This window comes from Phlebotomus papatasi, chromosome 2 (assembly GCF_024763615.1).
Source record: "Phlebotomus papatasi isolate M1 chromosome 2, Ppap_2.1, whole genome shotgun sequence".
Taxonomy (NCBI): Eukaryota; Metazoa; Arthropoda; class Insecta; order Diptera; family Psychodidae; genus Phlebotomus; species Phlebotomus papatasi.
The window spans coordinates 26788497-26803973 of NC_077223.1; the positions used below are offsets into that span (position 1 = coordinate 26788497).

At 36.7% G+C, this 15477-nt stretch overlaps 2 protein-coding genes across 2 annotated transcripts; both read left to right on the forward strand.

Moving 5' to 3' along the window:
- Positions 1 to 537: 537 nt before the first annotated feature.
- Positions 538 to 1509, forward strand: LOC129803263 (uncharacterized). The gene is made up of 2 exons (XM_055849713.1): positions 538 to 707; positions 785 to 1509. The coding sequence occupies exons 1-2, from the start codon at positions 653 to 655 to the stop codon at positions 1435 to 1437; spliced, it is 708 nt and encodes a 235-aa protein (XP_055705688.1). The 5' UTR covers positions 538 to 652; the 3' UTR covers positions 1438 to 1509.
- An 11014-nt stretch (positions 1510 to 12523) lies between these two features.
- Positions 12524 to 13535, forward strand: LOC129803262 (uncharacterized). The gene is made up of 2 exons (XM_055849712.1): positions 12524 to 12733; positions 12811 to 13535. Exons 1-2 carry the CDS (start codon positions 12679 to 12681, stop codon positions 13461 to 13463), a joined length of 708 nt encoding a protein of 235 aa, XP_055705687.1. The 5' UTR covers positions 12524 to 12678; the 3' UTR covers positions 13464 to 13535.
- Positions 13536 to 15477: the final 1942 nt, after the last annotated feature.

Genomic DNA, 15477 nt, shown 5'->3' on the forward strand with positions numbered 1-15477 from the left:
CTTTTCGCATTGTCTTTAGGTGCATACCGGTTTACAACTTAATAAATTGATTTATAAATTGTAATCCAAAATCGAAATTACCACATAAGAACCTTGCAAATGTTGTATAATGTGTGATGTGTATTTTCCTGAGGCTTCAAATGATTGAATATAGGATTGGTTCATGTTTTGGACCTCTATAAGGGACAATTTTCTTTACAAAAAAAAAAAAAACGTATTTTCCAATAATTGCTCTGTGCATAAACCTTAACAAACTCTATTTAATACTTACATATTTGATATAATAAATTTAAAACCAATTACAAATTATGTATGTAGAGCGTTAAGTAAAGTCATACGTGTGAAGTTAAATTTCCAAAACATTTCAAAGTCAAATATGTTTGAAATTTGTACAAAATTGGAGGGGCGGAAGTATAATTTTTAAGTTAACTATTAATAGATGTTGTGCAAATATTTGGAATAAAATTGATGCTTAAATTGTGTTATTATTTATCAAATAATTGAAATATTAGGACAGATGGTGTTTAGTGCAAAAATTTGGTGTTTTGTGACGTGCGAAGATTCATCAAGCACCTCTGGAGGAAGTATAAAAGCCCGCTGTGAATCGATCCAAAGCATCATTAGCAAGTTCTAGCTAAAGTATTCAGTCAAGATGCGTTTCCTGCTTGTGACTCTCTGCGTAGCCGTGGTGTTCGCACCAGCCCTTGGTAAAACCTTTAAATAAGGATATTTTTTAGGTTCCAGTTTCAAATACTTGTTTTCTTCTTTTTTATTATTTTTTTAGGAAAACCTTTTGGGGACTTTTTTGGAGGAATTACTGATACTCTTGGAGGACTTGCTGATACCGCTGGAGACCTTGTCGAAACTGGCTTAAATACTGTTACAGATGTTGCGGAAGGAGTAGTAGACACTGGTATGGAAGTTGTGGGGGGAGTAACTGAAACTGTTCAAGGCCTTGCTGATCAGGTTACCGGAGTTCTGTCTGGTATCACCGATGCTGCTGGAAACACCCTTCAGGCTGTTACTGATTCTGCTGGAAATCTCGTGGTCGAAATCACCGATCTTGCTGGAAACACTGTGCAAGTGGTTCTTAATGTTGTAGATGGTGTGGTTACTGGTGTTGCTGATGTTGTGGGAACCGTAACTGAGAGTATCCAAACGACTCTTGATCAATTGTCCTCCACTATCAGCGGAGCTGCTGGTACTGTCACAGATGCCGCTGATACCGCTATCGATGCTGCCACCGATGCCGCTGGTACCGCTACCGATGTTGCCACCGATGCCGCTGGCACCGCTACCGATGTTGCCACCGATGCCGCTGGCACCGCTACCAATGTTGCCACCGATGCCGCTGGCACCGCTACCGATGTTGCCACCGATGGTGCTAATACCGCTACCGATGTTCTCACTGAAAGTGGCGTGCCTGCTGAAAAGTAAAGAGTTTCCGAAAATTATAACGTTGGATGAATGAAAGCAATGTCAAAATAAAATAATTTTTTGCAAGCATAATATCCGGCTGTTTTTGAGCAAAAATTTGGAAACATAATTGTTTCTGTTGTCCCCCAACATAATTTATATTACTTCTTTGGGAAAAGCAAGAATAGCCTAAATAAGCTACAGTAGACTCTCGCTCAATCGGGCGCAAAATTTTGCTGACAATTTTCACGTTTCATTTTAAAGCAAATTTGTTCAAATTCCATGTAGTTCCAATGAATTTTATGTCCAAATCTCTCGATAATTTGGATGACATTTTGCCCCACATGACCGATTGAGTGAGAGCCAACTGTAATTTAAGTTGAGGTTCCTATTGTGAGCAAACTCGAATTGAATGCAAATTCGTTTTCGAATTGAAGTTGAGACATTTTGTAATTTTGAATCAAATTTCTTATACAAATGCAAAACTTGAATTTAAATCACAATATTTAGGATTTTGATGAACTAAGCGAAAGATGAATATGGTTGAAAGGGACAGATAATCCTAACCGGCTTATGTAGGTGAGATTCTTAATGTGAGCTAACTTGGACTGCATGCAAATTCGATTTAGTGCTGAAGTTGGGGGACGCCATTCAGTTATCTTGAATCAAATTCGTGAAATTATACAAATTTTGTATTTAAACCAAAATATCAAGGATTTGGATGAACTGACAGAAAAGTGATATATGGGTAAAACGTAGACCGGAAAGTTCTCTATAATTTTGCCATAGAACATGATCTCATCGATTACTCAGAAGCCGAGATAAGCGCGGTTTTTTGTTTCTCAACTCGTCTTTTCGACCAGAGCGCCCCAAGTGTTCATTTGGCGAACTTCAACTATATCAAAGAATTGTTGTATTTTGTGAGACTTTCCATTTAAAACTCTATTTTAAGTATCTTGGTGGAGTAGAGGCAGTCAAATTGGCATCTGAGTGATTTCAAAGCGTTATTATGGGAAAAATCAATTTTTTCACACTTAAACGGCAAAATCGGACAGATCGCATTATCTGATCGAAATATAGACGTATATAGACGTATGTATGGACGAAATATAGAGACAAATATCCTCTACAGTTATGTCGAAGTAATCATCAAAATCGGTTCAGCGACAGTCGAGATAATTGAGGTTATGTAATATTAAAATTGGTTTTTTTGACTGTAGCGCCCCTGGTGTTGGTCCCACGAAGTTCAAATGTTCTAAAAAGTTGTAGCATTTTGTGAGATCTTTCGTTTAGGCCCCCACTCATCAAAATCGGTCAAATAGAACCGAAGATATGATTTTTTGAATTTCGTGAAATTTGACCTCTCGTATCTCCGGATCTATTGAAACCATAGCGCACTTACGCACCATTTTGGAAACGTCCTAGACTGGACTACAACACTCTAAAATTTCATTAACTTGCACAATGCCGTTTTTGAGAAAAGTGACTTTGAATTTCGATGAATTTTGACGCTATCACAGCCCCACCTGTGGTGACTTTTTGAACTTCCATCTGAAAGTGCTCATCGAGACGAAACCAAAAAGGTAAAATTTAGGTCGCTATGTTAATTAGAACCGGAGATAGAGGCCGGTCAATGTTCGAACTTTGACCCCTTATAGCTGGGGTCAGGGGTTATGGATCGACTTAAGGTTTTTTTTGTTTGATAGGTATAATCAAAGGCTACAACATACTAAATTTTCAGTCCGATGCACAATGGAATTTTTGAGTTATTTAACTTAGGAAATTGAAAAATCTTCTTTTTAAAAATAGCGCCCCTAGCGGTGGTTTTATGAACTTGTGATGTTAGAAGGGGAAGTAGCATTTCATGAGAGCTTTACAAAACTCCCTCACTTTTTAAATTCTGACAATTGGAATCGGAATTATGGCCATTTTAAGAATTTTATTTTGGACCCTTATAGCTCGGGTCAGGGGGGTCGGGGGACCTTAAGTTTGGTATTGATCGAAAGCTCTAAGGCCCAGCTATAACATACTAAAATTTTAGTTACCAAAGTTTAATTACCAAAGTTTTAGAATGTTGTAGTCCAGTCTAGGACGTTTCCAAAATGGTGCGTATGCGCGCTGTGGTTTCAATAGAACCGGAGATATGAGGGGTCAAAGTTCACGAAATTCAAAAAATCATATCTCCGGTTCTATGTGACCGATTTTGATGAATGAGGGCTTAAACGAAAGATCTCACCAAATGCTACAACTTTCTAGAATATTTGAACTTCGTGGGACCAACACCAGGGGCGCCACAGTCGAAAAACCAATTTCAATATCACATAACCTCAATTATCTCGACTGTCGCTGAACCGATTTTGATGATTACTTCAACATAATTGTAGAGCACATTTGTCTCTACATTTCGTCCATACATCATTTTCCACTCAGACTACGCTATCACTCCGATTTTGCCGTTTAAGTGTGAAAAAATTGATTTTTCCAATAATAACGCTTTGAAATCACTCAGATGCCAATTTGACTGCCTCTACTCCACCAAAAAACTTAAAATAGGGGTTTAAATGGAACGTCCCGCAAAATACAACAATTCTTTGATATAGTTGAAGTTCAACAAATGACTACTTGGGGAACTCTGGATGAAAAAACGAGTTAAGAAACAAAAAACCTCGCTTATCTTGGCTTCTGAGTAATCGATGAGTTCAAGTTCTACGGCAAAATTATAGAGAACATTCTGGTCTACATTTCACCCATATAACACTTTTCTGTCAGTTCATCCAAATCCTTGATATTTTGGTTTAAATACAAAATTTGTATAATTTCACGAATTTGATTCAAGATAACTGAATGGCGTCTCCCAACTTCAGCTCCAAATCGAATTTGCATGCACTCCGAGTTAGCTCACGTTAAGAATCTCACCTACATAAGCCGGTTAGGATTATCTGTCCCTTTTGCTTTAGGAACACGTTTTTTGACCACAACACCGCTTATGTTCATGTGATGAACTAGAACAATATCAAAAAATGATTGAATTTTGTGAAAATTTTCTTTCAAACCTTATTAGGTGAGATCTGAATAATCTCACCCCCTACTATAATCCTAACAAAATCTCATGTCCTCCGATCGGTTCTAAACTTTTCCAAAATGTCCGTCCGTCCGTCCGCCCGTCCGTCCGCCCGTCCGTCCGCCCGTCCGTCCACCCGTCCGTCCGCCCGTCCGTCCGCCCGTCCGTCCGCCCGTCCGTCCGCCCGTCCGTCCGCCCGTCCGTCCGCCCGTCCGTCCGCCCGTCCGTCCGCCCGTCCGGCCGCCCATCCATCCGTCCATCTGGCTCCTCTTTGGAGTCATATAATGCTACTTCCCCTTCTAACAAACCAAATTTATAAAACCACTGCTAGGAGCGCTATTATAAAAAATAAAAAAATTCAATTTTCTAAGTCAAAAAATCCAAAAATTTCTTTGTGATTCAAAGTTTTGATTCAAAGGAACATTTTTCAGTTTTAAGTTAGCCCAAGCGGCATTTGATGTCCAAATAATGTATGTCTAAAATGTAACTAATATATTTTAAACGTAATCAAGCTATTTCCAACAAATATAATGTATGAAAATAATGGAAGTATATTATCTGAAAATTATGTGCATTATATGCCAGAAAAATAACCTAACTAAAACATATATAGAAAATATCAGTTATTTTCTATGAATGTAAATAATATATATTATTTGTCAAATTCCAGTTCATATATTTGTACTTCCCCTTAAAATTACAACTACAGTAGACTCTCTCTCAATCGGGCATATGGGACAAAATGTCATCCAAATTATCAAGAGATTTGGGCATCAAAATCATTGTAAATTCCACAAAATGCACTCAAATATAAAGAATCACGATAAAACAAGACGAACTACAGCGAATTTAAATAAATTTTCTTTAAAATCAAACGTGAAAACTGTCAACAAAATTTTGCGCCCGATTGAAAAAGAGCTGATTGAGCGAAAATCTACTGTAAATGCTTTTAGATCCATAAACAAGTCATAATATAATCTATTTTTGAGTGAAAGTGTGTAAATCTATGCAGAAAAACTAGTGATAAGCCTATATCAGCTTAATATAGGTGAGATTCTTAATTTGAGCTACCTCAGAATGCATGCAAATTCTCTCAGTCTATCAAAATCCTAAATATTGTGATTTAAATTCAAATTTTACATTTGTTTTAAGAAATTTGATTAAAAATTACAAAATGTCTCAACTTCAATTCGAAAACGAATTTGCATTCAATCCGAGTTTGCTCACGATAAGAATCTCTACTTCAATAAGCTTATTTAGGCTATTCTTGCTTTTCCCAAAGAAGTAATATAAAATATGTTGGGGGACAACAGAAACAATTATGTTTCCAAATTTTTGCTCAAAAACAGCCGGATATTATGCTTGCAAAAAATTATTTTATTTTGACATTGCTTTCATTCATCCAACGTTATAATTTTCGGAAACTCTTTACTTTTCAGCAGGCACGCCACTTTCAGTGAGAACATCGGTAGCGGTATTAGCAGCATCGGTGGCAACATCGGTAGCGGTGCCAGCGGCATCGGTGGCAACATTGGTAGCGGTGCCAGCGGCATCGGTGGCAACATCGGTAGCGGTGCCAGCGGCATCGGTGGCAACATCGGTAGCGGTACCAGCGGCATCGGTGGCAGCATCGATAGCGGTATCAGCGGCATCTGTGACAGTATCAGCAGCTCCGCTGATAGTGGAGGACAATTGATCAAGAGTCGTTTGGATACTCTCAGTTACGGTTCCCACAACATCAGCAACACAAGTAACCACACCATCTACAACATCAAGAACCACTTTCACAGTGTTTCCAGCAAGATCGGTGATTTCGACCACGAGATTTCCAGCAGAATCAGTAACAGCCTGAAGGGTGTTTCCAGCAGCATCGGTGATACCAGACAGAACTCCGTTAAGCTGATCAGCAAGGCCTTGAACAGCTTCGGTTATTCCTCCCACAACACCAGTAGCGCCAGTAGCAGTGTCTACACTACTCCATAGGGAACTGATTGATAATTAATTAATTTATTTATTTATTTAAAAATATTTTTTATTTGAAAAATTGAATTGGAATATGATAAAAATCACGAATATATTGCATATGTATTAAAAGATTTTAGCGAAAATTCTTTAAACACGAAAAGGTCAGAATTTCATGCCACTTCCTTGACCAAAGAGTTCGTCTAATCTATTTATAGATTTTTTTGGCATGAAAATAGTTTCTAAATGACTCAAAATACACATATAAATATTATATAATATAATATTTATACATTTAAATGCAGAAATAAGAACTATTATTGTTGAATAGGGGGACGAAAGGAATAAGTAAGTGAATATATACTTTCGCCTTGTCTTTTCTCGAACTTCTTACATTCATTATAAAGGTTTTAGCTGATTTTTTAAAGAATTTTTTTTAATTGAGTCAAAATTGACACAAGCATCTATCGATCGATAGTATCGATAGTATCGATGAAGACCGATGTAGCCGGGTTCGAAATTGCAATACCTTTCTAAAAAATCCAAATTTAACCAAATCGGTTGAAAAATTAGCCTTTCAAAGTGGTTGACCTTTGACCTTCAATAATTCAAAATGGCGAATTTTGCGGTCATAGGTATGTTTGGGCGAAATTTTCGCCTGAACTATCTGTAAAATATGTCCAAAAATAATTGAAAAAGCTAGGGCCAATTTTTTGCAAAATTGGAAAAACCTCATTTTTGACCTATTTTTGTGGTATAGGGAACGCATGAAAGGGGAAGGGGGAATATAAAGAGGTTGGGTACGAGATAATGTCATTTGAGGAGGGGGCATCGAAGACCGGAAGTTGATATCTCTTACTGTTTGAATTTTATATGGGTCAAAACACTGAAAAAGTGCGAAAAACAGTTCTTTTAAAACAGAGGTATTACCGTTACTTTCCCGTTCCATTACCGATTATGACCGATGCAGTCGGATTCAGAATTTTAATACCTTTCCAAAAAATTCAAATTTAACCAAATCGGTTGAAAAATAGTCCCTCCAAAGTGGTTGACCTTTGACCTTCAATAATTCAAAATGGCGAATTTTCCGGTCGTAGGTATGTTTGGGCGAAATGCTCGCCTGGACTAGCTCTAAAACATATTCGAAAATCATTGAAAAAGCTTGGGCCAATTTTGAGAAAAACCAAATAAAACATGGTTTGTGGAGGGGATATAGAGGGAGTGGGGAGGGGGAAAAACAAACGTCGAGAGATTTTGTTTTTCTATTGGGGGTCATCGACGACTGGAAGTCGATATCTCTTACCGTTTAAGCTCTAGAACAGTGACAAGTTGAAAAAAAAGACGATTATATAACTGCTCTCTGTTTGAGTTCGAGCAATAAATAAATAAACTAACCGGCTTATGTAGGTGAGATTCTTAACGTGAGCTAACTCGGAGTGCATGCAAATTCGATTTGATGCTGAAGTAGGGAGACGCCATTCAGTTATCTTGAATCAAATTCGTGAAATTATACAAATTTTGTATTTAAACCAAAATATCAAGGATTTGGATGAACTGATAGAAAAGTGATATATGGGTGAAATGTAGACCAGAATGTTCTCTATAATTTTCCCATAGAACATGATCTCATCGATTACTCAGAAGTCAAGATAAGCGAGGTTTTTTGTTTCTTAACTTTTTTTTTCATCCAGAGTGCCCCAAGTAGTCATTTGTTGAACTTCAACTATATCAAAGAATTGTTGTATTTTGCGGGACTTTCCATTTAAACCCCTATTTTAAGTGTCTTGGTGGAGTAGAGGCAGTCAAATTGGCATCTGAGTGATTTCAAAGCGTTATTATTGGAAAAATCAATTTTTTCACACGTAAACGGCAAAATCGGAGTGATAGCGTAGTCTGAGTGGAAAATGATGTATGGACGAAATGTAGAGACAAATGTTCTCTACAATTATGTTGAAGTAATCATCAAAATCGGTTCAGCGACAGTCGAGATAATTGAGGTTATGTGATATTGAAATTGGTTTTTCGACTGTGGCGCCCCTGGTGTTGGTCCCACGAAGTTCAAATATTCTAGAAAGTTGTAGCATTTGGTGAGATCTTTCGTTTAAGCCCTCATTCATCAAAATCGGTCACATAGAACCGGAGATATGATTTTTTGAATTTCGTGAACTTTGACCCCTCATATCTCCGGTTCTATTGAAACCACAGCGCGCATACGCACCATTTTGGAAACGTCCTAGATTGGACTACAACATACTAAAATTTCATTAACTTGCACAATGCCGTTTTTGAGAAAAGTGACTTTGAATTTCGATGAATTTTGACACTATCACAGCGCCACCTGTGGTGACTTTTTGAACTTCCATCTGAAAGTGCTCATCGAGACGAAACCAAAAAGGTAAAATTTAGGTCGCTATGTTAATTAGAACCGGAGATAGAGGCCGGTCAATGTTCGAACTTTGACCCCTTATAGCTAGGGTCAGGGGTTATGGATCGACTTAAGGTTTTTTTTGTTTGATAGGTATAATCAACGGCTACAACATGCTAAAATTTCAGCCCGATGCACAATGGAATTTTTGAGTTATTTAACTTTTAAGATTTAAAAATTTTCTTTTTAAAAAAAGCGCCACTAGCGGTGGTTTTATGAACTTACGATGTTAGAAGGAGAAGTGGCATTTCACGAGAGCTTTCCAAAAAGCCCTCACTTTTTAAATTCTGACAATTAGAACCGGAGTTATGGCCATTTTAAGAAATTTTTTTTTGGACCCTTATAGCTCGGGTCAGGGGGGTCGGGGGACCTTAAGTTTGGTATTGATGGAAAGCTCTAAGGCCCAGCTATAACATACTAAAATTTGAGTCCGCTGAATGCCATAGGGGCGGAGCTATTGAGAAAACAAAAAAAGGGGGGTCTTCAAAATGGCGGAAGGAGGGGTGGGGGGTGGGGGGTCTATGCACCAAGTTGCAATTTTCACCCGATATATAACCTTTGCCGAAAACCGCAAGTCGATATCTTTTTTAGTTTAGGAGCTATTAAGCTCCAAAGAGCGGCCGGCCGGCCGGCCGGCCGGGAACGTAAATTAGCCACATATATATTCGTGATCAGGAAGTGCTGAAACACATTTTGGCCAAATTTGAGGTCGATCGGACGACATGAAATTTTGTTAGGATTATAGTAGGTGAGATTGTTAAGAATCTCACCTAATACACAAATAAAAGGAGAGAGTGTACACTGTACAGTGATGGAAATAAGTATAATTCCACCCCTTAATCCTTAAAGAAACTCAGCAAAAAAAGAAATGTCAATAAAAATTCATACGTAGACCACAAAGTCCTTTCATGCCAACATAAAAAATCGACATTTTGATTTTTTATTCTAAGTATTTTTAGAAATATAATAGAATTTTGATTTTTAGGCTGGAAATAAGTATAATTCCACTCAATAAATTGAGCGCTAGCGTATTTATTTTGACCAAATTTAGATTATTATTTTTTAATAATTTCATTTTTAATTAAAATTAATAAATTAAGTTCCATTTTCTAAAGTTTTGCATTAATTTTTGCCGAGATATCGTGGGAAAAATGTTTAACGAACAAAAATAAAGGAAACATTAAAGTCTTGGTGGCAATGAATGTTAAGAACTAAGAAAAATGACTAGGTCCTATCAGATAATTGTCAAATTTATCAATATATCTGCCTTACATGCCTTTTAAGGTACCCCAAGGGTCTAAAATCTTCTGTTGTTAAGAGTCCAAACGAGCAATGTGCCTCTAACAGTGTTGCTTTTCAGTCGAAAAAAGGATTTTTCCGCCAAAATTCAATTGTAAAACGATGCTTTCGGTTTAGTCTGGTTATGTCCTGATGATTTTGTCCCAAAATGGCATGCGTAAGCTTTCGATCAATACCAAACTTAAGGTCCCCCGACACCCCTGACCCGAGCTATAAGGGTCCAAAAAAAATTTCTTAAAATGGCCATAACTCCGGTTCTAATTGTCAGAATTTAAAAACAGAGGGCGTTTTAGAAAGCTCTCGTGAAATTCCACATCCCCTTCTAACATCACAAGTTCATAAAACCACCGCTAGGTGCGCTCTTATTAAAATGAAGACTTTTCAATTTTCTAAATTAAATAACTCAAAAATTCCACTGTGCATCGGGCTGAAATTTTAGTATGTTATAGCCGCAGATTATAACTATCAAACAAAAAAATACTTAAGTCGATCCATAACCCCTGACCCTAGCTATAAGGGGTCAAATTTCGAATATTGACCGGCTTCTATCTCCGGTTCTAATTAACATATCGACCTAAATTTTGGCTTTTTGGTTTTGTCTCGATGAACACTTTCAGATGGAAGTCCAAAAAGTGACCACAGGTGGCGCTGCGATAGCGTCAAAATTCAAACTCATTTTTTTCAAAAACTCCTTTGTGCAAGTTAACCAAATTTTAGAATGTTGTAGTCTAGTCTATGGTGTTTCCAAAATTGGACGTAAGTGCTCTGTGGTTTCAATAGAACCGGAGATACGAGAGATCAAATTTCACGAAATTCAAAAAATCATATCTTCGGTTCTATTTGACCGATTTTGATGAATGAGGGCTTAAACGAAAGATCTCATCAAATGCTACAACTTTCTAAAATATTTGAACTTCGTAGGACCAACACCAGGGGCGCCACAGTCGAAAAACCAATTTCAATATCACATAACCTCAATTATCTCGACACGTGCTTAACCGATTTTGATGATTACTTTGACATAATTGTAGAGGATATTTCTCTCTATATTTCGTCCATACATCATTTTTCAATCAGATAATGCGATCACTCCGATTTTGCCGTTTAAGTGTGAAAAAATTGATTTTTCCCATAATAACGCTTTGAAATCACTCAGATGCCAATTTGACTGCCTCTACTCCACCAAGACATTTAAAATAGGGTTTTAAATGGAAATTCTCACAAAATACAACAATTCTTTGATATAGAACCGGAGATATGAGGGGTCAAAATTCACGAAATTCAAAAAATCATATCTCTGGTTCTATTTGACCGATTTTGATGAATGAGGGTCTAAACGAAAAATCTCATCAAATGTTACATCTTTCTAAAACATTTTAACTTCGTGTGACCAACACCAGGGGCGCCACAGTCGAAAAACCAATTTCAACATCACATAACCTCAATTATCTCGACTCTCGCTGAACCGATTTTGATGATTACTTCGACATATTGTAGAGGACATTTGTTTCTACATTTCGTCCATACATCATTTTCCGCTCAGACAACGCTATCACTCCGATTTTGTCGTTTAAATGTGAAAAAAATTGTTTATTCCCATAATAAGGCTTTAAAATCACTCAGATGCCATTTTAACTGCCTCTACTCGACCAAGACACTTAAAATAGGGTTTTAAATAGAAAGTCTCACAAAATACAACAATTCTTTGATATAGTTGAAGTTCATCAAATGAACACTTTGGGCGTTCTGTTCGAAAAAATGAGTTAAGAAACAACCTCGAATATCTCGTTTTCAGAGTAATCAATGAGATCTATTTTATGGAAAGATTATAGAGAACATTCTGGTCTACATTTCACCCATATATCACTTTTCTGTCAGTTCATCCAAATCCTTGATATTTTAGTTTAAATACAAAATTTGTAAAATTTCACGAATTTGATTCAAGATAACTGAATGGCGTCCCCCAACTTCAGCTCTAAATCGAATTTGCATGCAGTCCGAGTTAGCTCACATTAAAAATTTCACCCACATAAACCGGTTAGGATTATCTGTCCCTTTTATATAAAAATTGTTTATCTCGTCATTTATTATTATTTGAATTGTGAATTTTATTTATTTATCATTAGGTTGGTTTATTAGTTCTCTGACTTCAATTAGAGAATTTATTTTTCACATATGAGTATTCCAAAGCAATTGATGTTTGAAAGTTATGCAATTGGATCGGCGGAAGCAGAGTATCTAAGAGAATTAATGAAAAGATGTTTTATTAAAATTTTCTTAAACATCTTAAAATGCGCACATCATTGTCCTTGACTTGTAATTACGGCAGAATTTTGAAAAATATTTTGATAGTTGTTATATATCACCAACGTTAACACAGATGGTGTTTAGTGCAAAAATTTGGTGTTTTGTGACGTGCGAAGATTCATCAAGCACCTCTGGAGGAAGTATAAAAGCCCGCTGTGAATCGATCCAAAGCATCATTAGCAAGTTCTAGCTAAAGTATTCAGTCAAGATGCGTTTCCTGCTTGTGACTCTCTGCGTAGCCGTGGTGTTCGCACCAGCCCTTGGTAAAACCTTTAAATAAGGATATTTTTTAGGTTCCAGTTTCAAATACTTGTTTTCTTCTTTTTTATTATTTTTTTAGGAAAACCTTTTGGGGACTTTTTTGGAGGAATTACTGATACTCTTGGAGGACTTGCTGATACCGCTGGAGACCTTGTCGAAACTGGCTTAAATACTGTTACAGATGTTGCGGAAGGAGTAGTAGACACTGGTATGGAAGTTGTGGGGGGAGTAACTGAAACTGTTCAAGGCCTTGCTGATCAGCTTAACGGAGTTCTGTCTGGTATCACCGATGCTGCTGGAAACACCCTTCAGGCTGTTACTGATTCTGCTGGAAATCTCGTGGTCGAAATCACCGATCTTGCTGGAAACACTGTGCAAGTGGTTCTTAATGTTGTAGATGGTGTGGTAACTGGTGTTGCTGATGTTGTGGGAACCGTAACTGAGAGTATCCAAACGACTCTTGATCAATTGTCCTCCACTATCAGCGGAGCTGCTGATACTGCCACAGATGCCGCTGATACCGCTATCGATGCTGCCACCGATGCCGCTGGTACCGCTACCGATGTTGCCACCGATGCCGCTGGCACCGCTACCGATGTTGCCACCGATGCCGCTGGCACCGCTATCGATGTTGCCACCGATGCCGCTGGCACCGCTACCGATGTTGCCACCGATGGTGCTAATACCGCTACCGATGTTCTCACTGAAAGTGGCGTGCCTGCTGAAAAGTAAAGAGTTTCCGAAAATTATAACGTTGGATGAATGAAAGCAATGTCAAAATAAAATAATTTTTTGCAAGCATAATATCCGGCTGTTTTTGAGCAAAAATTTGGAAACATAATTGTTTCTGTTGTCCCCCAACATATTTTATATTATTTCTTTGGGAAAAGCAAGAATAGCCTAAATAAGCTTATTGAAGTAGAGATTCTTATCGTGAGCAAACTCGGATTGAATGCAAATTCGTTTTCGAATTGAAGTTGAGGCATTTTGTAATTTTGAATCAAATTTTTTATAACAAATGTAAAATTTGAATTTAAATCACAATATTTAGGATTTTGATAGACTGAGAGAATTTGCATGCATTCTGAGGTAGCTCAAATTAAGAATCTCACCTATATTAAGCTGATATAGGCTTATCACTAGTTTTTCTGCATAGATTTACACACTTTCACTCAAAAATAGATTATATTATGACTTGTTTATGGATCTAAAAGCATTTACAGTAGATTTTCGCTCAATCAGCTCTTTTTCAATCGGGCGCAAAATTTTGTTGACAGTTTTCACGTTTGATTTTAAAGAAAATTTATTTAAATTCGCTGTAGTTCGTCTTGTTTTATCGTGATTCTTTATATTTGAGTGCATTTTGTGGAATTTACAATGATTTTGATGCCCAAATCTCTTGATAATTTGGATGACATTTTGCCCCATATGCCCGATTGAGAGAGAGTCTACTGCAGTTGTAATTTTAAGGGGAAATACAAATATATCGCTCCTTGGAAATTACAAGGGGCCAACTCAATCTGAGCCATTTGTCAGGAGACAGCATGAAAGATTCAATTTTGTATAAATAATTATCTCAATTAAGTTAAGTATGTTAATAAAAACAATTTGATTCTTTTCTATTTGTATGAGCATTATTATAAACATCGAAACATACATAGTTTTTACCTTTCAAAATATGTTTTTTTATGAGTTAGCTCTTTGTCATTCTAAATGATGCGCAAATTTCATGAAATTAGAATGACAAGGGATCAACTTGCTTGAGTTAGTCCCTTGTTTCACAAAAAATTGAACGATAAATCTATTTTGTGCCCCTTGACTTCAAACAAAACCGCGCAAGCAATCATAAAGAGTAAAATTTTGAAAAACTTTTCTAATAACGAATTTTATTGACTTATATCATCTGAAATTTTGTTAAATTGTCTGTCTGAGTGTATTAAAACCTCAAAATCGCCAAAAAGAGAGTTGGCCTCTTGTAATTTCCAAGGAGCGATATGAACTGGAATTTGACAAATAATATATATTATTTACATTCATAGAAAATAACTGATATTTTCTATATATGTTTTAGTTAGGTTATTTTTCTGGCATACAATGCATATAATTTTCAGATAATATACTTCCATTATGTTCATACATTATATTTTTTGGAAATAGCTAGATTACGTTAAAAATATATTAGTTACATTTTAGACATACATTATTTGGACATCAAATGCCGCTTGGGCTAACTTAAAAAACTGAAAAATTTTCCTTTAATTATAGCGCCACTAGCGGTGGTTTTATGAACTTCCGATGTTAGAAGGAGAAGTGGCGTTTCATGAGAGATTTCCAAAACGCCCTCACTCTTTAAATTATGACAATTAGAACCAGAGTTATGACAATTTTAAAAACTTTTTTTTTTTTGGACCTTTATAGCTGATTGGAAACCATACTCTGAAAAAAATAATTTGCAAAAGTATGCAAAAGGAGAACACCCACTCCATGTAATTAACCAAAAAGGGTAGTAACCCTGGCTCCAATCGACTTTTTTGCAAGAATCGATTAATTTCAATCGATTTTTTGGTCAATTCGAATTCAATCAACATTGTTTTGCAAAAGGATGCAAAAGGATGCAAAAGTTTTCCATTTTGCATGCGGGAAAATAAGCAATTTCCAGTGTCTTCCAGTCCAGATCCAGTGTCGCTCAGAATTGTTCAATGGCAGACAAAATAATAATAATTCACAGTTTCACAGTGCAGTTAAT